This window comes from Haliotis rufescens, unplaced genomic scaffold, assembly GCF_023055435.1.
Source record: "Haliotis rufescens isolate VD_foot unplaced genomic scaffold, xgHalRufe1.0.p SCAF_7, whole genome shotgun sequence".
NCBI lineage: Eukaryota > Metazoa > Mollusca > Gastropoda > Lepetellida > Haliotidae > Haliotis > Haliotis rufescens.
Window position 1 is genome coordinate 33,079,795 of NW_025964361.1, and position 22,773 is coordinate 33,102,567.

General features: G+C 40.2%; 1 protein-coding gene across 3 annotated transcripts in view; it reads right to left on the bottom strand.

The window, feature by feature from the left end:
• Window positions 1–16,418: 16,418 nt before the first annotated feature.
• LOC124146014 (glutamate receptor 1-like) overlaps window positions 16,419–22,773 on the bottom strand; it is a 36,589-nt gene continuing 30,234 nt past the window's right edge. For 2 of the 3 annotated variants that reach the window (XM_046516030.2, XM_046516029.2), the window contains 2 exons: window positions 20,581–20,746; window positions 16,419–18,922 (listed from right to left, as the gene is read on the bottom strand). In XM_046516030.2, coding sequence (XP_046371986.1) covers window positions 18,785–18,922; window positions 20,581–20,746 — 304 coding nt within the window. In that variant the 3' untranslated portion in view covers window positions 16,419–18,784. The remainder of the gene's footprint in view (window positions 18,923–20,580; window positions 20,747–22,773) is intronic. The other variant, XR_007218979.1, reaches the window with a different exon arrangement.

Below are 22,773 nucleotides of genomic sequence, written 5' to 3' on the forward strand. Positions count from 1 at the left end.
AAATGTTACATCGCTTCTGATTTTTCATAAATTTTGATGTGTTCAATGTATTGTTTTACAAATTGGTAGTGCGAAATTCATAACTTAGATTGTTAGTGGCTGTACCCTTGAGGGGGGTTGAAGTAGCGTAAAATTATTGTCCCCCTAAGAGGGTATGTAAGTCCCAAATCATTCGAAGTATTTTTCTGCACACTAGGCTTTTAAACGTAGTATCTTCGTTATTTTAATCTAAGGCTTAACTGGTACACTGTCGCCAGTGACTGAAGGGATGATATAAATCCTGCCGGGGTCCATGCAGGAAGCAAAAGTACTGTAAGTCCCCATGGTCCCCAGTATGGTGATCTCCCTTCAGTTGCTGACGATTTCTAGCCCATTTTTAAATTGTGATGTTCATTAATGCTTACTGCCTTTTAATATTCTCAACTAGTTTTAAATCAAGTCTGTGATATTCTAGTTATTCTACTGTCCTTCGTTGACAGCTTTTTATTCAGTTTAAATATATGTATCATAAATGTATCATAAATGTAATTTCTCGTCACGATATGGCTGAAATATTGCCCATGTGACGTTAAATAATAACTCACTCACTCTGAAAGCTCACAGGCGCTTCTATTATTAGGGCCAGCTGATACATGTCAGCTGTCAGCCTATATTTGGAGACATACAGCCTAAATAAAATAATAAAACCAGCGCGAAAGTGTATACATACTTGTAAATATCCTTTTAATAGTTTACGTTGGAAAAACAAATACATAACACTGATTATTCTTCAAAAAGCTGGACACACACGGAGAAGATCGTCATGTCAAAACTGTAAAAACGAACTTCAGTCTTGCGTTATTTTGAAAAGAGGGGAGGGGGTAGCGGTGGGGGTAGCCTGGTGGTGAAAGCTTTCGCTCGTCACGCCGAATTTGTGAAACCCATTCCTGGTGGCCCTGTTGTTATAGTACTGGAACAGTAAATGTAATATTTATTCTTATGCTTAGGGGAGCGTGGATGGCCTAGTGGTCTAAGGCGTCGTATCGCGCTGATTCTTGGGTAGGTGGAATCCCCGATTCTCCAGATTATGATTCTTGATGTAATTCATTGCACGTAGTTTCTATGCCATACCATTGCTCGTAGTTTACTACAAAAATGGCTGTCCTTTCAGATCAGTTGACACGCCTTTATGTCATGAAATCATTTTCAAATCGGCGTTGAAAGCACTCCCTCCCTCTCTAACTCACTCACTACCCCATTCAATTTTGAAACATTAAGATTGACTATGTAACCTTTTTAATAATTTATCAAAATGGCTTATATACTTAAAATATTTTACATTTGCAGTCCCTTAATGGTTGTGAAGAAATACTGAAGAAGTACTGAAAGTACTGGAAAGAGGAAATGTGGCATGAGAGACAACTAGCCTATCTGACACTGATGGCATGCCTCGATGTTGCCACTATATTTGAAAGTGAACTATATTTGACAGATATTAGTTCTGTATATTATAGGGGCGGTCGGGTAGCCTAGCGGTTAAAGCGTTCGCTCGTCACGCCGAAGACCCGGGTTCGATTCCCGATATGGGTACAATGTGTGAAGCCCATTTCTGGTGTCCCCCGCCGTGATATTGCCGGAATATTGCTAAAAGCGGCGTAAAACCATACTCACTCACTCACTCTGTATATAATATAAAAAAAAGCTTTGTTTAAATGTAAATCATGCATGAACTCTCTTGGCAATACAACACATCCGTAAAGGTAATTGTGAATTATATAATCCTGAAGTCGTGTGTAAAACTTGTTCTGCAATAGAAGATGAAAGTCATGCATTATTTTAGCGCCCATGTTATGCAGTAGAACGTAATTTGTACTTGCAAGAATATATATATACTTCTATATTGGATGCAGCGAAATAATATACGTCTTCAAATTCCCCAAAATTGCTTAAATTGTCAAACCAGATATTAAGATGCACCTATAAATTTTAGTTATATGAATGTACTTTGGGTCAGGTGGCCTGCAGTTATGGATAAACTAATTCTGAATCATATCTTAGACGCAAATTTTAACATATTTAGTCACATATGCTGTTCAATGTTACATCTTTAGTTAATTGTTGGGCGTAGGGGTGGCCGAGTGGTTTAATGCGACGTGTCTGGTTGTTCAAAGCTGCGTCCTTTGGCCTATCAGGGTCATGGGTTCGAATCTCAGATACATCCATGTTCCATGGTCTGCAGAAGTTTTGCTTGTGAGTTTCATCAAAGAGGGAAACGTACATGTATGCCCTTTGGGCGTGTCTAGATATGCTGGTCGGGTTTTCAAATTCCTGATTCACTCTAGTAATGGTCCTTGGTTTGTCCGTACCTTGGTTTGTCAATACCATACGACCCGTGACATTCCGGGGTAGAATAGATCTTCAGCAACCCATTCTTGCAGTAAAAGGCGACAATGTTTGTCGTAAGAGTCCTAGGCGACTAACGGGATCGGGTGGTCAGGCTCGCTGACGTGTTTGAACCATATCATCGTATCCCAATTGTGTGGATCGATGTTCATGTCAATCACTGGGTTGTCCGGTCCAGACTCGATTATTTACAGACCGTCGTCATATAGCTGGAATATTGCTGAGTGTGGCGTTAAACAAACAGACAAACAAACAAACAAACAAACAAACAAACAAACAAACCATACCCGAGCTCTAGCGGTTAATGTCAAGGACATGCATCACTTTGGACTCACAAGCCCTGATATAATTGGTAAATTGTTTTCAACACCTGTTTGCAAGCACGAATGTATGTGTGTGGTTTGATGTGAACTCGCTATTAAAAAAGAGCACGTTACATTATTCATGGATGAGTTATCCCTCTTATTTAGTTTGTTAATTTACATAGTTTAAAGTCACGGGTTTTATAGCACTCAATAAACATATTTACATGACAATGATGTATTTATGACACGTTTAAACGACCAACGACTGCGACAATATGGCTTCATCAAAATCTTTTTTTAAATCGAGCAGAGAATATAAGAATGACATTACATGGTAAAGGGGTTATATATCACGCTTGTGTGTTTGGGGATGGTAAATATTAAGGAATAAACACTAGGTATTAATATATAATATTTACCATCCCCAAACACACACGCGTGAAACCCCTCTGTCTGCACATAGAAAATTCCTTTTTTGATAGTGGCAAAAGATTTAACCCTAGTCTATGAGACGTCATGTTTGTTTAGAGTCTGCCTGTCCTGCAATAACGTTACGAAGTGCAGTCAGATGTACACACAGTGACAAAACGAAACAAGGTAACAATGAGGACATATTTCAACTAAATCCAACTGTTTTAATTTGGGGAAAAGGATCCAAGCCTCAGAGGTCTGCAAGCACAGATATGGAAACTGATCTCACTAGGCCAGTGTCCTCGCTAAATTGTTTCGCAATGTAAATCTACAGTTGCCTAAACTTGTAAAATGCCTTAGGTACGTCACAGTTAGACACTCATTTTGAGTAGATTAGATTATTGTTATGATAATGAACAATTATCCCAGTAGTTTCTCGAGATTCCCGATAGTTACTTCTGACACGATTACCATTGACACGGGCGACGCCATGTTTGTCTGTAAACACTGAAAGTAGTCCCTAGTTGACCTTTGATTTTTGCATCTCTATCAATATGACCCCAACGGATATCAGTTTTTTTTCCGTTGGCTTTATCCTGTCGAAAGAAATCTACCCATTATATTATGAAGTTCAATATTTCGCATATATCCGGTTTCTAGTTCTTGCCCTTCAGCTAAAGTTCAGCCATGACACCTCTGATGAGCCGGCAAATGTCACCCTTGTACCTACATGTAGATGGTGGTGGTGACACGTTCTGGGTGTCGTTGCAGTCAGTGTTGCTGGAATCATGCACATGTACAGATGGCAGAGTTCGAAGTTCACTATTGCCGTGTGGCGGCGGTTTCAGTCCAATGTCAAACCCTACCAAGGAGCGATGGTCTAAGTTGGTTCGTCAAGTCAATGACCCGGGTTCGATTCCAAACGCGGTTACAATAAGGGCACACTTTGATCTCCTATTTCATGATTTTGATAGAATATTGTTTTTAAATAGAACCGACAAAACCCCCAAACCAGACTCGATTTATGATTCCGACTTATCATGAGGATGTGTTTATGAATCACTATCAAATAGTGACGATACCAGGGGTGAGTGGGAAGATAAGCGTAACCTTAACCGGTGGCACCCGTCACAAACACATGCAAAGGCAAATCATTGTTCATCCGAATAAACGCGGGAACATATGGTACAAGTCAAAATAGGCAACCACTGATGTCCCTAACATGTCTACCGTAAAGGTTTTTGAACGTTTTACTGATGTCTTGAATGTTGTAACCTTGATCAAACAACTTTAGAACAAGAGTCGTATGACGCCCATTTAAATCTTCGTAGAAAGAGCATGCACTATTGTACCTCAAACCTTGTGACACCAAAGTATGAAGCTGCTTGAATATTGCTCGACATGAAGGAAAGTTGGCTAATTGGAAAGTTGAAATCATCCCTCGAGTCATACAGTCTTGTGGAGAGTATTTTGTCACTCTGAATCTGTTAGCACAGATCTATATATGAGCCATATGAGGCGGTCTCACTATTCTCGTTTATTTCTAGTTCAGGTGGGTATATCAGTGGAAGGGAAATGGCTATTTGATGGTTATTGAAGGATATCAAATCATCGATATACCTGAATCGTAAGTTAAACTACACTTGTTTTGACTTTGTAAATCCATAAGCAACGTACGCCCACTCTCATTCACTACAACCTACTGAGAACAAAATGGGCAATCTATTATTCAAACTGAATGTGTTTTAGTCCCCTGGCTAATACGACGGAAACGACTATCATAATAATTTTAAACATAGCAATATATATGTATTTGGACGGTAGCTCCGTACTTTTGTTTATAGAAACTAGAAACAACTCAAATTCACAATTCGTTTAGCAGTTCTTGGTGTCCATTATATAACAACAGGCGGTTAAGGCGTCTCTGGTCACTTAGAACACCTAGGTAAGTGAAGGCCGTAGCGTAAAAGCTTAATTACTAATTCATTTACTATGATATTTCCAAACTATCTTAAAACATTATCTCACTAACTGTATTATCGTGAATACATTGAGTGAGTGAGTGAGTGAGTGAGTGCTTTCAACGCCGATTTGAAAATGATTTTATTACATAAAGGCATGTCAACTGATCTGAAAAGACCGTTCCTTTATTGTAGTAAACTACGAGCAAAGAATTACACCAAGAATCATATTCTGGAGAATCGGGGATTCGAACCAGCCAAGTAGCAGCGCGATACGACGCATTAGACCACTTGGCCATCCACGCTCCCCTAAGCATGAGAATAAATATTACATTTACCGTTATTCAGTATTGACATCCGAACATCAAGTTACTCTAGTGCTTGAATGGGTCTCTGGGATTACAACGGATGCATCTCAATGAGGCCATTGTGTGACAACTCACTTGTCAAAACCTCTCTATGTAAAGGCTCCTGTATCTCAGATAACAGAGAAACTACTCATATTTCCGATTTGGACGTACCGCCCATTGATAAAACCATGGAATCAATGCTATCCTGACAGCGGCCACATGACACCATTCCTTATGTAAATACTACAGCGCTATGGCAACCGTGAAATAAGTTAGATTATTCGTGGGATATCAAATCTATCACTAGTCGCGGATTAATGACCACAACTAGCAAACACTCCCTTAACAAAGGCACTGTTTAAAGTGATCGATTTCACAACGTCCAGTGCCCATCGTGGTTAACAACGCATGGCTACTGAGGTTGAGCATAATCTGTCTGAAATGTACTACTTGATAAACTCACTCGATTAGAACTTATTGATGAAAGCATGGCGTCGGTTGCAAAGGGGCTGTTAGCGTATAAATAAATCTGTCAGCGTGCTATAACTGCTGTTGTAGTAACTGGATTTAGCTGTGGTTGTGGATCGGGAGCAAATGCATGGCCTCCTCTTAAAGTAATAATGTCAGCATGTTTTGCAGGGAAACACCATGCGCCATACATTTCATACACCTCAAATGCTCCTTTACATTATCCGCTTGCAAATATGATACAATTTTCTAAGTTTCGATGTACATGTGAATGTTGTACCATACGTTTTACCTCTAGGAACTACATTAGAAGCGCTGATCAGATCGAACGAATCTGGATGTTTTCAGTTCTTGTCTTTAATTCTGCTTACAACCAATTTCCACCAGAACCGTCAAGACGCCTGACAGCATTTGAAACAACGTCTGGTGTGTATCAGTTCACAAGAATATGTTGTCTTCTTAAGACAGCACCATTAGCATTTTAAAGGCTAATGCACGTTGTATTGAGTGGATTGACATTGTCCTATGGGTTTGTAAATTTAGATTTTAGACGTCTTGGTTCATTCTTCCACATCTCACTCATATCTCCAGAATGTGAGCGAGGCGTTCGAGCTATTGAAATCATTTTGTCAAAGAGAGCGTCGACTTTCTTGGTTTAAATACATCACGTAAGGATGTGAAACCATGCGATAAAGATTCGAGACTTGTATCCACGTGCCAGAACAAGGGAACAGGTACGACCTTCTTCCAGTACGTTTTCCAAAGGTTCATACCGAATGTCTCCAATATAGCATCGCCATTGAGTCGTCTGATTGAGATGAAGACTCACCTATCTGGACCCTGAAGTTATCTCAACTCTTGTCCGACCTCAATATGTGACCCGGATGTACGGATTGCCCAGTCCCTTTGTAGACCTTTGTAGATCAAGGATCAGTCGTCTGATTTAGATGAAGACAAACCAAGACATGTATGTTTGGGACGAGGAACAAAGTAAGTCGTTTTGACAGCTTAAGAAGGCGATTACATCTGCACCGTTTTGACTTGGGATGACAATGCACCACAATTCATTGTCAAGACAGATGCGAGAGGAACGGGTCTAGCTGGTGTTCTCTTGCAGAACAAAGAAGGTTATGAGCATATACAATGTAGTATATTATACTTCTCAGAAAATGTCAAAAGCAGAGTGTAACAACTCAACTCTCCACAGAGAATCTTTCATCTGTTCAGTGAGATCCCTGAGCACTTGTATGGCAAACTATTTGTGATAAGGACCAATCAAAAACCATGTTTATCAACACTCCAAAAATATCTAAGTGTGCATGTTGGAGTTTCGAGTTGGCTGAATCTGATACGGGAGATGTCAAGGCGGAAGATCACAGTCTTGTGCAGAACGATATTCACTCTACATCATGCTTACTCTTATCAGTCAATTATTTTTTTAAATACCTCTATATTACTGCATTGTACCATTGCACCTTTAAAATGAATTGTGTTGGGTCAAAGATTGCGTGAAAAAAAGATGGGTGTTTATGATTATTATGTATGAGATACATTAATATAAAGATCCAAATACATATGGACGCTGCATAAGTGTCATCCTCAATGTTTGATGATTTCGTGTTGTAACTGCATCTCATCTCCGCCATGTTGTTACTCCATTCCGCCATGTTGTAACTACATCTTCACCATGTTGTAACTGGCTTTGAGTTCCCAAGGGACATTTCAGCAGCTACCTATGTATTGCCGTTCGGTGTCGCCATTGTGAGTCTGGGACACTATTTCGTAACTCTAATGGCCGTGTCCAGAAGCGATATGTTCGAGCTCCAAATTACCAACATAGACTTTCATACTGTCGCACACCCATACAAGAATTAACGGAACCACAACTTTTAACCCTCACATAAACTTCACTCACTTCGCTTCCCAACATACGGAATACATCACTTACTGGACAGGACAGGCTCGTTAAAGGGCAAGTTCACACGGAAATGAACCAATTTTTCTTGTATTTTTTCCACATTAAAAGTGTTAACATAGAAGTGTCATAGACAAAAATATAAAAACATCAAATTTAATTAACATATTTTTTGCATTAAAACGATTTATACTTTTCACATTTACCAAGTGTTCTATTTCCATAACAAAAACACCTTGGCTTATGCCCCTTGCAATATGACGTCATTGGTGCCAATTGATAAACATTATGACGTCATCATGCTTTGTTAGAGCCGCTTCACGTGGTGTAGGTACAGTTTTGTGATTCTAGCGTCTCAGATGCCAGCCAGAATTGTGTTATGCTAAGTCACCAATGCGCCGAGTGTGTCGTAGACCATGTTGTTTTACCGCAAACTGGTCCTTGATATCTTTTGCGTTGAGAATAGACAGGGACCCAGTTGAATTGGCACCAATTACGTCATAATCTAAGGGGGATAACTCAGGCCTATTTCGCTCGTAAAACGAAGGCTTCATAACGGCATATCATTTGAACACTATTGTGAGCTTCCTACTTTCACTGTGAAAAAAAATGAGTGTATATTTTCAAACACAGATACTAACTAATTCTAAAATTGCGTTTTGTTTAGAAAAAGAAAGAAAGTGATTTTTGCGTGTACACTTCCCCTTTAAAGAATGGACAACTGGAGGTTACCGAGCGTCCACTCACTCTCAAGGCCGCAAAGCCCACAGTCCACGCTTAACCATGAGAAGGTCTGTCAAAGGTGTTCGAGCCTGGCTTGCCCTGAGATTCCATTTTGATCAAAACATATCAGACCATGATCAGATGGATGATTCATGACTGGTCAGTGATTGGGGTCATCATCTATCGATTCCCTCGCCTTATCTTTTTATTCTCGCGACTTTCTGTCTCCACACATTCAGTAATACTTAACAGAAAAACAAGGACAGCATATAAACATTCGAGATGGTAGCCATCATTTTGAACAGCCATTTTGTAAGAATATTGAGAAGTTTTGGAATGTCTTATGCTCTGATACAGCGCTCTGACGCCCAGGCGAAAACAATACGCAAGATAGAAACCAAACTCAAAACATCAAACTGATGCTAAACTTGCCGTAACGTGTAACTGTTCAAAGTACCAATTTCTAAATACAATACATTGAAATTTGTCAGTGTAAAACATTAAATTAAAAAAAACAAAAAACATAACACACGTTATTGCATTTGCAAGACTTCGGACACTGTCTCTGTCTTTCTTGTTCAACGGTAGTTCCCATCCTTAAGTTTATTTCCGGACCACATCATTTCCACCACAGTGGTCCCCGCAGAACTGCTGAGGTCAGCACGATTCGTGATACCTACTTAAGGATAGAGCTAGCGCTGGAGTATTGTTCTTCAATGCAATACGGAGGCAGTAATAAACCCTGGAGATTAGACTGCATATTCATTGTTTATCGTGGTAATCGACGGAGCGCACCCAGAGCACTCAACAGTCCCGCAAGCCAACATCAGAGTATTTACTGATTACCCACTTTGAGCTTTATGTAGGAGGGACACTCATCAATATTCATGAGATTGTCTTAAATTAACAGGTCACAGAAACATTTGACATTGGCGTGCTGTGACATTTTTTACGTTATTTTGTATTTTGGATTATTTTTCATGTTATTCAGTATGAAAACGATTCATGTTAGATGAAAGAATGACCAAAGCAGCAGAGTCCGGATTCACATTGAGTTCTTTGCGCTACGACATTCGTAAGCCTTTGATAAACTATGGGGTTGCGATAGGTCGTAAGGATGCGAACACTTTGTGGGACCCTGGTCGACCTCACTCTGTAACCCGGATGTACGGGTTGCACAGTCGTCAAAGACGCCACAATTAGTTGTGAAGTGTTGCGTCCCTTTGTAGATCAAGGATAAGATAATTGCCATGTTCATCCTGTTTATTATGAGTGAGTGAGTGAGTTTGGTTTTACGCCGCTTTTAGCAATATTCAAGCAATATCACGGCGGGCGACACCAGAAATTGGCTTCGCACATTGTACCCATGTCGGGAATCGAACCGGGTCCTCGGCGTGACGAGCGAACGTTTTAACCACTAGGCTACCCGACCGCCCCTGTTTATTATGATCCTTGGTTTATCCGCAGCATACCCATGCTCGTTTGTTTCACCAATGTGGTACGACTCGTGAAGATCTGGGGTAGAATAGGTCTTCATAAACGCATGCTTGCCGTAAAAGGCGACTTTGATTGTCGTAAGAGGCGATCGGGTGGTCAGGCTTGCTGACTTGGTTCATAGATGCATGGATCGATGCTCATGATGTCAATCACTGGATTATTTTACAGACCGACGTCATATAGCTGGAATATTTCTGAGGGCGGCGTTAGAAAGCAAACAAACAAACAAAACCAATGTGGTACGACCTGCGTCTCTTTTTACCACATTAGCTGATTCGGCATGATGTAGCTGAACTACTCTACAAGGTGGAGTCAAAGTCCAACTGTGAACCCAGTATACATTGACCCCGTGGTGATTATGGGTTAGAATAAGTCCCCAGCAACCTATGCTGGTAGTAAGGGTAAATGAATCGGGGAGTCAGGCTCGGTGACTTGGTTCATTGCCTATCTTCGTACATCGCTGCTCATAATATCAATCACTGGATGTTGTGGTCCAGACAAAATAATTTACAGGCCGGCTTCATAAGAGTATTACTGGTGGTTTGATAGTGTAAGCATTGATTCGTGGCCTTTGGTATCTACATTTCACAATTTGGTAAAAATCATGTCACATGCAATTCCCTATTTTGACTTGTACCATATGTTGTTTTTTTGTGTGACCTATTGACTTGACTTGTCATGTGTTTGTGATGGTGCTACCGTTGGGACAGAATACGCTCATCTTTTCGTGAACACCTGGTATCATCACTAGTTGATAGTGATCATAGATCAATTATAATATAAGCTTTGTCAGTATGAGTAGTAAAAATAGAAGGACTGTTAATGTAAGCTTTGTCAGTATGAGTAGTAAAAATAGAAGGACTGTTAATGTAAGCTTTGTCAGTATGAGTAGGAAAATAGAAGCACATTTAATGTGAGTAAGCTTTGTCAGTATGAGTAATAAAAATAGAAGCAATGTTAATGTAAGCTTTGTCAGTATGATTAGTGAAAATAGAAGCACTGTGAATGTAACCTTTGTCAGAATGTGTGGTGAAAGTAGTTCTCTCAGCACTGTTAATGTACGCTTTGTCAATATGATTTGTGAATCTCTAAGCACTGTTAATGTAAGCTTTGCCAGTAAACAGAAATATAACACATTTTTTCTCCGCCATTTTTTCTGCTTTTAACTGATTGTCCTACGATCTCTTAAGTGTCACTGCAAGCAGATATGTCTCCTGGCACTCGCTGTCGCCAGGGTTATTTGACGTGATTCCGTTCTCTATAGAGAGGGTCTCGGGGGTGACTGTGTGTGCTTCATACAGTAAGCCGCACCGCTATCAGTGACACTAGATCTGTACATAATACATAAATACGTGAGGGGGAATATTAATTTTGCATTTATCAGTTTCGCGGAGAGAACAGCTTTTATTCTAAATGATATCATGCGGGACCTCAGCATGTAACAGCAAATTTAAAACCACCTGAGCTTGCAATGATATCCCAGCGGTACATAAAGATCTATGAAAACATATTGTTAAAGTAACGATAAATGTACCAATACTAAAGACAGAGGTATGTCAACTGATATTTCTTGCAGACGTTTGTGATCTAACAGATAAAAAAGGTATATCCAGGAACGTGACCAAGAGACATAAACGATATGGTTACTTATTTGTTATATGTCATACACAAGTACAGCCCTACGGGTGTTGTACACGAGTACAGCCCTACGAGTGATATACACGAGTACAGCCCTACGGGTGTTATACACGAGTACAGCCCTACGGGTGTTATACACGAGTACAGCCCTACGGGTGTTATACACAAGTACAGCCCTACGGGTGTTATACACAAGTACAGCCCTATGGGTGTTATACACGAGTACAGCCCTACGGGTGTTATACACGAGTACAGCCCTACGGGTGTTATACACGAGTACAGCCCTACGGGTGTTATACACGAGTACAGCCATACGGGTGTTATACACGAGTACAGCCCTACGGGTGTTATACACGAGTACAGCCCTACGGGTGTTATACACGAGTACAGCCCTACGGGTGATATACACGAGTACAGCCATACGGGTGTTATACACGAGTACAGCCCTACGGGTGTTATACACGAGTACAGCCCTACGGGTGTTATACACGAGTACAGCCCTACGGGTGATATACACGAGTACAGCCCTACGGGTGATATACACGAGTACAGCCATACGGGTGATATACACGAGTACAGCCCTACGGGTGTTATACACGAGTACAGCCCTACGGGTGTTATACACGAGTACAGCCCTACGGGTGTTAAAGTGTCTGGATTAGAGATGAATTGCTTTATTTCAGAAATAATTAACTCAATATTTTAATGTGAAATCTATTTTCAACCGGAAAAGTATATTGCACACCTGAAATAAAATAATATGTGATAGCAATATGTGAAGGTAGAATAATAATTGCTTCTTTTGGTTTCTTGTTTAACGCCTCGCTCAGCAATACTCCATGTAACTGCCGGGCAAAAGAAAGAATACACTTGAATACCGTATTTGACCAAAAAAAATCAAACGTTATCAAAACGTTACTGGGCTGAAAACGGTCGCCGAAAAAATGCAAACTTAAGGTCCCAAATTATGATACCCGTATCAAATACATCAAATAAAACAAAACAACTATACATCTCAGTTGATTTTATCATATGTTTGATTTTCAATTGAAGAGGTAGCGATATTGTTTCCAGAAATCTTAACTCTATTGGTGGATTGTCAGCGCTTAAAGAATATTTCTGCATGGTTATTTAAAAAAAATATAATTTGATTTAATATTTTTAAAAATAAGACAATTTTTTCGCACAATACACAACTGTTGTTTGGTATCTGAGACATCTTATCTTTGAAAATCAATAAATTTTCCGGCACAAATTTACAACATTTCGAATATGGTAGTGGTCATATTATATTTGAGTATGGCCTACAGTAACAATAGGATCTGTTCTGTACCTTGTTTCAGAGCAACATATCAACCACGTCTACCTTCTGCACAATATACGTGTTCTTGAATTACAACTACACCGTGCGATCATTTATAATCTCATGTGCTGAGTTTGTGCAGTACACATAATGCTTGAATTAGAGCTAAACAGTAGCAGCAACATGGCGGAAATGATTGTGAGTGAGTGAGTGGGTTTGGGTGGGTCTGGGTAATGCTATGCAAACCTGTATCATTGACCACACATCACAGTTTTGGCTGAGAACATTACATGGCATGTGCACCTCAAATATGGCCCAACTGTAACGTAATTTCTACTTCACACACACACATCATGTACAAATAGTCTCAATCCATTTGGGTGAGTGGGTGAATATGGTTTTACGCCGCTTTTAGCAATATTCAAGCAATATAACGGCGGGGGACACCAGAAATTGGCTCCACACATTGTACCCATTTTGGGAATCGAACCGGGGCTTCGGCGTGACGAGCGAACGTTTTAACCACTAGGCCACCCGACCGCCCCAAATCCATTTGGAGGACGACCCATTGGACAATTACTTTCAATTTTTTTATGGTAGCCAGTGCAGGACATTTCCAAATTTGACGTATCTGTGACAAAAAGTTCTTGTTTTGACTTGTGCCAGATGTCCCCGTGTTTTTAAGGCGAACGATTGACTTGCCTGTGTATGTGTTTGTGGCATGTGCCACCTTATCGCGGACACTTGGTATTAGTCTTGCACCATGACCGTGGAATATAAATCTAGAAATGCATACAAAAGCAAGCCCAGCCAGCTCAAGCTAGCTCTATTCCAAATGATCTGAAATAAGCAAAGGGAAATGTTTTTTTCATTTTTAGAGTCAAGAAGGATATTGTGTAATATAAGATTTCAGAGACTAAATGTTAGTCTAACCTGGTATCACCACTATTTGAAAGTGATTCATAAACACGTGCTTATAACACAGTGGGAATCGATTGATATGAATATTGAAGGGGATTGTCGCTTTTATTTATACAACGAATGCTAGACCAATGTGAAAATATGAACATCGGTACAGTGATGTCACCTTGTCCGAGGAGTCAATGTTTGTTTTGTGCTGTGTATTTTGAAACAGTTGTATATGGGCGGATCCTGGCACGGGTAGGGAACCCAGCGCTCGGGGGCACTCGAGACCAATGACCCACTCATAGTGTTAACAGATTCGTTTTCTCTAAGTGAATCATACATGTACTTGTGAAGCAGGATCAACCAAATGTCCTGTTTAAGTTAGTGGGTGGTGGGGTAGCCTTTTGGTTATAGCGTTTGCTTGTCACGCTGAAGGCTCGAGTTCGATTCCCTACATGGATCATACGTCGTGGGAAGCCCATTTCTGATGTTCCCCGCAGTGATATTGCTGGAACATTGCTAAAAGCGGCGTAAAACCTCACTCACTCACTTCTCACTCACTCACTGGTAGGTACGTGTAAAGCGTCGACAATGTATGCACTAGACGCTTTCGTTAATTTATCAACTGATTTCGCTTATTATGCATGTACATTTCAGTCAATCATTCACTGGTTACACTCATCTCACAATCATTACATATCAATCTCAGTCAATTATTCACTGGTTACATTCATCCCACAAACAGCAAATATAAAGAGTCAACTCCAGAGAATAGCCAGTCTCGATTATCACAAAAGGGTTCCACAATAGCTGTGGAAGTTATGTGAATGGACAACTGAAAATAACTGATGACACCAGGTGTTCTCGAAAATATTAAGTTTTACTTTCCTGCCCTACCGGAGTCCACCATTTACTGGATATAATTATTGCATAAAAAATTACCTGCCAATGTCCGTCAATTATTTACTGATCACACTCATCCCACAAACATTACCTGTCAATGTCAGTCAATCATTCACTGGTTACATTCATTCCTCACATTCACATTTGAATTATGTCAATTCAAACAAGAAACTTTTCACTTGTAATTGTACACAAGACCATTTCATTTGAACCAGGCTGCCTCACTAATTCACCAAGGTACATTCATGATGGCCACGCTCTTCACTACATCAACACTGTGCAGTTTATGCTTAATGCAATCAAGTTATTTCATACCTTAGGGTACCGCCTCCGTGGTCTAGTGGTAGAGCGTCCGCCCGGAGATCGGAAGGTCCGGGGTTCGATCCCCGGCCGCGTCATACCAAAAGACGTTAAAAGATGGTACTTGTTGTTACACTGTCTGGCGCTCGGCAATAAGGGGCTAAAACAAGGACTGGTCGGCTCGGAGTCAGTATACTGTGTCTGAATGGGGTATCTATGTTAAACTGCGGCATTGTATCTCAGTGGGCTAGCACTATAAATCGGCATCAGTCCGGACTAGTACAAGCAGCCACACACACACACACACATGCATGCACGTCGCTATATAAGTGCAATAATCTTGGACGCGACGTTAAACACAATTTCACCTCACCTCACCTCATACCTTAGGCATTTGTCTCGGGTCAATGTCTCGTGGCTCACGGACACAGCCTTTTAGAGGAATTACTTTTTAACTGGGGATTAAACTACTTTGTTATCTATAAAATCATACCCCACCGACACCCATTAAGTGATAAAAAGCATTTTCATGTTGAATTTATGACCACAGCCTTGGAAATACCCAATGATACTTCAGAACAAAAAAATAATGTCGTTGCCAAATATTGACATGAAATGGGGAGTAACGTGTTCATTAGTAATATGACCAAGTATTGATTGCAAAACAATGGGGCTTAGTTGGGTCTTGCCCCAGTGCCTATTGATTTTGGGCCAGGGTGAATTTGTCTGCGAGCGCTCAGCGTCCCATGCCATCTAACGATGTAATCTCTACATCGGGTGTCACAGCGGGGTAGCCATGCACGCTGAGGATCATCATTCGACGGCTCTGATGACTGCATATCACATCGGACGTCTTTTAATGGAATATCCCATTTGTAGAAAGGGTTTTGTTGTTTAACCTTCAGGAGTAGTATCAGTTTCACGTTTGCCTTTGTTGTCTGTGTTTTGGGGGGCAGTAGACATCGTTAATGGATTTTTTGACTGAGTCCGTTTTATTGGGATTTGTAATCATGTATTGATATTATCGAAAAGCAGAAATATAATTCACACAATCGTCGGTCTGTGATTTTATAAGCCATTTCTTTTGTTTTGGCATGATGCGCACTTAATGCAGCGGAATATGCTTGAATATCCATACACATTGCTTAGTACTATTTAAGTAAATAGCTGTTTAATCAAAGGGCGATACTGTGCGTGAAAGTATGTCTATTCATATCGCTGTCTCTCCGCAAATGTCCATATTACATCTTGCATCTGTCATCTCTTCACATTGTGTTCTTTGTATCAGAACAAATCTCAAGTTATCATGTTCATACGCCATGTACACATGAACCTCTTTTAAGAGAGCAATATTCGTTATCCAGTGTTTAAAACGTGTTTTTTATTCAATGATCGTTCTATAAGAAGAGGTCGATGCAATTCGCTGTTATGTCCCATAGTCGTACCAGGGTCCTCTGATCGTGGGTTTGAATCCAAGATTCGACATGATATTAATGGGTCTTATAGCACCAAACACGTGCTTGTGGGTTTCGCCAAATGATAAACGATTAAATTTCACTTTCACTTCACAATAACCCCATACGCTTTAATATCAAACTGATAAACAATCAAACTTGATCGCTCACTCCTATTGGTCTTCAACCAAGTTGAACGTAGAGAACATTTACATATAAAATAAAGGCATACCTGCCTGTCATAGAAAGGTGGTCAACTTTCTTTCAACCGTGGAAGGAACGTTTATCCGTTTTGTTTGTTTGTTGCATTTGTGATGTTCCGCAGTCTGTGATGTTCAAGCTACATGCCGGGTGCTGGGAGTAAGTCAAGGTACTATGCCACGCTACAGGTTAATGGGGACCTATTCTAACCCGGACTCCCAACTGGCAGACAAGTACAGGTTAATGGGGACCTATTCTGACCCGGACTCTCAACTGGGAGACAAGTATAGGTTAATGGGGACCTATTCTGACCCGGACTCTCAACTGGGAGACAAGTACAGGTTAATGGGGACCTATTCTGACCCGGACTCTCAACTGGGAGACAAGTACAGGTTAATTGGGACCTATTCTAACCCGGACTCCCAACTGGGAGACAAGCATATTTTAGCAGGGATCTATTTTGACCCGGAATCCCCAGGGGAGACACGTACGCGTCTTATGAACAAAATGACAAAAGATACAGTAAATGTCTTTAGTGTTCAAAACTGTAAAGCTTCATGACAATATTAAACATTCAATTGCAGAGTTCATTCAGTTTTGTTAATTACATCAGTATGACTATGAGAACAGACCAGCAGATTCTTGTCATAATTACAGTGGAATAATGATTAAGGCCGGACCACAGGGTCCCAATCACTGGTACGACCTTGTGAAACAAGTCGACTAAACTGTCGGGCTAAAGAAAGGAGTGTTTCGACGACTGTTTCAGCCTGTGTTCAACGTTTTGTACTGTTATGGTCAAATCTATTTTAAGTGTACGTACCTTCTTTTGCCCAGCAGTTTATTTTGGGTCTCCTTATTGTTACAAATAGTGCCACAGTGAAACCCTTTTAACACGGACCTCGTTAGTCCAGAAACCCCCAAATCCGGACGATTAATGATGGGGACGCCTACATATATACAGTGCCGCTTGAACAATTTTACAGTTATATCATGGCGTGGCAGCTTAATGTGGGAGGAAAGCCTGGAGTGTCTTTTAGCACGGATATGGTGCTGACAAACCTAGAAACAAATTCAGGGCGAATCTGGGATTCGAACCCACGATCGTATATTTCTGGTGTACAAAAGGGACGCAACTCGGCACAGCGAATTGTTGCGACTGGATCATACATGCTCCCAATATATACACAAACACAAAGGTATAATACGTCATACAGTTGATCTTAAGATCTTAATCAGGAGTATTTCACTGGGAACAATACAGTGTTGATTAACAGGGTTTTACTTAGAATGGTTTCATACGGTTCCAACAATGATTCAACTTCCTGTAGTCAGACACATTAACATTCACAACACGATTGACCATTTGTAGAAAAGGATTAAATGTTGCAGTCATCACGGCTTATGTACATGGAATATAGACGCAAAGGCTCATAAATACAGCAGATGTATAAACGCATGTTGTGTACTTTCATAACAATCAACACATATTTGTGCTGTGTTTTGGCAGAACATTCATTCATTTTCACATGCACGATACGAATGAAAGAGATTGTCCATAAACATTGTTATTTTATACCTTTACAAGGCTGTGAAATTATCGAAATTGTTAATAGATATTTGGCAATTATGTTCCAATGTATTGAAAATAATAGCCACATATGCGCGCAGACACATGAGTTTTGACATGCAGTCTTCAGCTTCCACTTGGACAGGGTTTAGCTTGTACAAATTGTACAATGGCACATTCTCAATTGGATTCTTAAGATATTGTCTTTTTCCAATCATAACCGTGGATTCGGCTAAATGTTTTTATCAGGTTGACCTTCACCTTCACCCATTAATTTTCACCTGAGCTTGACCTTGATCTTCATTTAGGTCAAGACCTCTCTGTCACATTCTCGAATGGGTTCAATAGCACTATGCAAAAAACCTTGTGACAGTGAAAACTGAGCTTCTGACACTCAACTCCAGTGTTCACAATCACTAACCATCAGTTCGCATAGCGAACACGAGCCACGGGTGTGGTTCCCCTATCAAAATTGGACCTAAACACTGGTGCCTGTGCTAGGAAACGTAAGCTTCGCCTCTGCCGTTCGTCCCAGAATGATTGGCATAGACCTGTATCTCCGTATTTCTGTCGTACACGTCATTCACGATCGACTCATCCTTGTCCATGTCATCGTGGTAGGTAGCTGTCTTTGTCTGTAAACAAAAGTGAGTGAGAGAATGAGTATGGTTTTACGTCTCTTTTAGCAATATTTCATCAATATCACGGCAGGGGACACCAGAAATGGGCGAAGCCGGAATCGAACCCGGGTCTTAGGCCTGACGTGGGTAAAGTTCAAAACATACAAGTGTTGACATGAACAAAATCTAATATTCTATCAAATGAACACATCTGGTAACTTTTATCACGATTTTTAAAGGTTTTGCAAATTTCATAAATTATACAGATCGTGTGGGTCAAAAGGGGGCCAATCACATGCCCCATGTCTTATTTGCCATGACGTGTATGGAAATTGATCCCTGTTTAGATTCATTAGCTCACCTTTTCCTGAACACCAGGTGTCATCACTGTTTGATAGTGATTCATAAACACATGACCCTAATATAGTCGGAGATTTCTTTCAAATATGGAAAAGGTTTTGTCGCCTTTATCTCGTCCTGGGCGTAAATAAAGTTCTGTTCTGTAACAGCGTGAATGCCCCACGGAGTGAATGAGTGAGTGAGTGAGTGATTTTATTCCGCTTTTGCAATAAACCAGCCAAACGTGAAAACCTGATTCACACATAATGGCTGTGCAGGGAATCGAAATGTTGAATCAGATCACACCGTCGCCTATGTGCTACAGAAGGAAAATGTTGTCATTTAAATGAATTGATGATCATATCAGTATAACAAGGGAATATCTCCACAGGACTACATTGACACCGATGACCTGTGGAGCCAAACGGTACTTAATTGTAACCTTCACTGGTGATAGGTGAGGCTGGATCATTATACTGGAGATGAAAGACGATAGTTGCCAATGGTGTTATTATGGCCCATGTTCAGACACAAAGAGGGACTAATTCATATGACCTAACTGAGGAGGACTTATGTTGGAAGCGATTTCATATATTTACGTCAATGCAAGAGACAAATCACTCTTGGTTATCCGCCGAAACAGATTCCAGTTGGTTTAGATGACTATGACAATATGACAATACTATGAATGGACCATTGAATCAGTGATGACACAAGGTGTTCGCGAACAGGGTAAGCATGTACTGCCCTAACAAAAGCACCCGCCATTCACACAATTTGCATATAAAGTAAGTATGTATTGCCTGACGCCGCACAGCAATACTTCTGGCATGCGACGACGGCCAGAAAACAAACCAGACAATCAAGTGATCGATGGAGCAGAATATTATTCTTTATCTGGATTCAAAACTATTGTCGAAGCCTTGTGTTGAAACAGTTCGCTCGTCACGCCGAAGCCCCGGATTTGATCCCCTACGTGGGTGCATTGGTCGAAGCCCATTATTGGTCCCTGATAGTGCTGAGATTATGCTGACGGTGGTGTTAATCACTACTCACTGACTCACTTCAGATCTGGACTAGATAATCAAACGGTTGACACCGTGAGTCTCGATCAACGCAATTGGGATATGATGACATGCATCAAGCAAGTCAGCGAGCCTGACCACCCGATCCCGTTAGTCGCCTCTTAGGACATGATGAGTTGCTGAAGATCAGTTCCTACACGGATCTTCACGGGTTCACTTGACGTAGGTGCATGGTGCTATATATTCGTATAGGGAACTACTATGAGTGTTACTTTTATTATTATTGTTATTGACTGAATGAGACATAACCTTTTTCATTCTTGGCCTGGAAATACAGAACTTGACAAAGCAGAGCATCCCGGAGATCCCGACCCCGCCAGCGAGCACAAGGAACATGCCCGCCACGTTCTCCACGTCCAGGGACTTGGTCTTGGCGCTGGCCCGGGCGTCAGGGCAGAACTGGGGTCTCCACCATCTGAAACAGAAGCGTTATTTGGGAGATGAACTTCATGTGTTTCCAGTTTTCAGGTTTTAATGAGTATTCAATGCCAGGCAATGTCATTTGGAACCGACGGCACTTAAATGGTGTTAACTGGAGATTTCCAATATGGAGATTTCCGGGCATCAAATACTCACTAATACCCGCAAATCTGAAAACACATGTTCATCAACATTGTAAAATACAAAGGTTATTAGAAATTATCCTAAGAGGTTTCAAATTTGGGATTGAGAAATTATTTTTATCGAGCATTCATACGCAGAGGAAAATCGAACAAAATGCCTGGATTTACTTACACACTCACATTCACTTTACAAATGTGGTTAATGGTTAAAATGAATATCAATTCATCAATACACAACACCACGGTTCTTATTAATTAGCTTACGGATCCGCGACCTTAAGAATCAGGAATGTGGATGTTTCGGTTTAACGTGTGTTTTAAAAAAAATGTTATATCGTTTATAAATTAAAAAAATACACAAATTGTTTCCGAGCATGACTGAGATAAGTGGTATAGCTCACACTGACCTCTAGTTGTTTGTGGAAGTGCTATATATAGGATCGCGGCTGTGCATGTGTGACTTTGTTCCTGTGTGAACGCTATACATGTTATAACAATCACATTTCACACAAAAATGCCCAAAGTAAATTAAAGAATTCGTATTTTTATTTTTCCTTATCCTATCAACCCTATATTCTTACCAAAAATACTAATAGAAGAGTCTGATTATATTTTCTTTTCGACCACCGACCAAAGGTTTGAAACACACACACACACATCAAAACAACAACAACAACTAAACAAACAAACAAACAAATAGAAGTGGTCATAGATATTGATCTTAAATAAAATCAAATGACAGCCTATCAACTCGGATTCCTGGGGACACAAAATTATCTTTCTATTCTATATCAGAGCATAGTACAAGGATTCAGCCATAAAATTAAATCGTCTCAAAAGACATTTCGAATTGTTGCAGCCAGAGGTTTCGCTTATTATCCCAGCTATAATCTGTTTTATCTATTTTAATCTGCTGTTATAACTGAAATTCATATCGGTATAGTAATATTATGACAACATGCGTAGTCATGGTCTCCCAGACCGCAAAAAATAAATTGAAATGTACTTCCAACTCAACTCTAGAATGATTTGGCGAGTCTAGTTGCCTCAGTTCTTGGGTTATATATCATATTTTGTAGATATATATATTTGCGATTAAGAGATCTTTATTTCTGGGACTAAATGTTGGTCTATCTTGAGGGTACAAGGCAAGAATTGTCATACGACCTTGTCCATTTAATTTTAATTGGGCGCAAGTCGAGACAGATACGAACATGATCAGCGCAATACAGACAAACATTACAGTTATGAATTCAACCATTTCAACCATGAATGTGTACAGGTTTCGTGAAGCTGAACCTGTGCGACGTGGTACGAGTAAAATACGCTACCGGGCAAAAGAAACTATACACCCATGTTTGATGGTGGCTAAATATGAAACAAACTAGAAATTGTTATTCGATGGTGATGGATCTGATACGGGCACCATGGTTGTGTTTTGACCTAATGTTTGCTGTGTTTCGGCAACTGTCGTTATCTTTCGACATCTCTGTAATGTTTTGGTCAAATCCAATTTTCAAATGTATGCTTTATTTTGCCCTGCGGTTAATATTACAGTAACAGTAGGTTCAAACTTCTCAATGTCACGAATGAAAAAACCAATTGTAATTGAATTTCAATTTGTTTAATAAAACTTTAGTTAAACTTAGTCTCGCATTTTATGAATATTAATTTCAATTTTAACTAAGAATCATTGATGAAATTTTGAGTGGACTAACATTATAATGTCATATTCTAGGGAGGGACAGAATAAGCCATTGCTTAAACCATCAGCACATTCCTACTCTGAAAGCCGTAGAATGTAAAAGAATTCATGACTCTCTTTTCAGGACTTCAAGAATTCTAGCCAAGAATTTCTTTTATTGCAAAACCTCAAAAT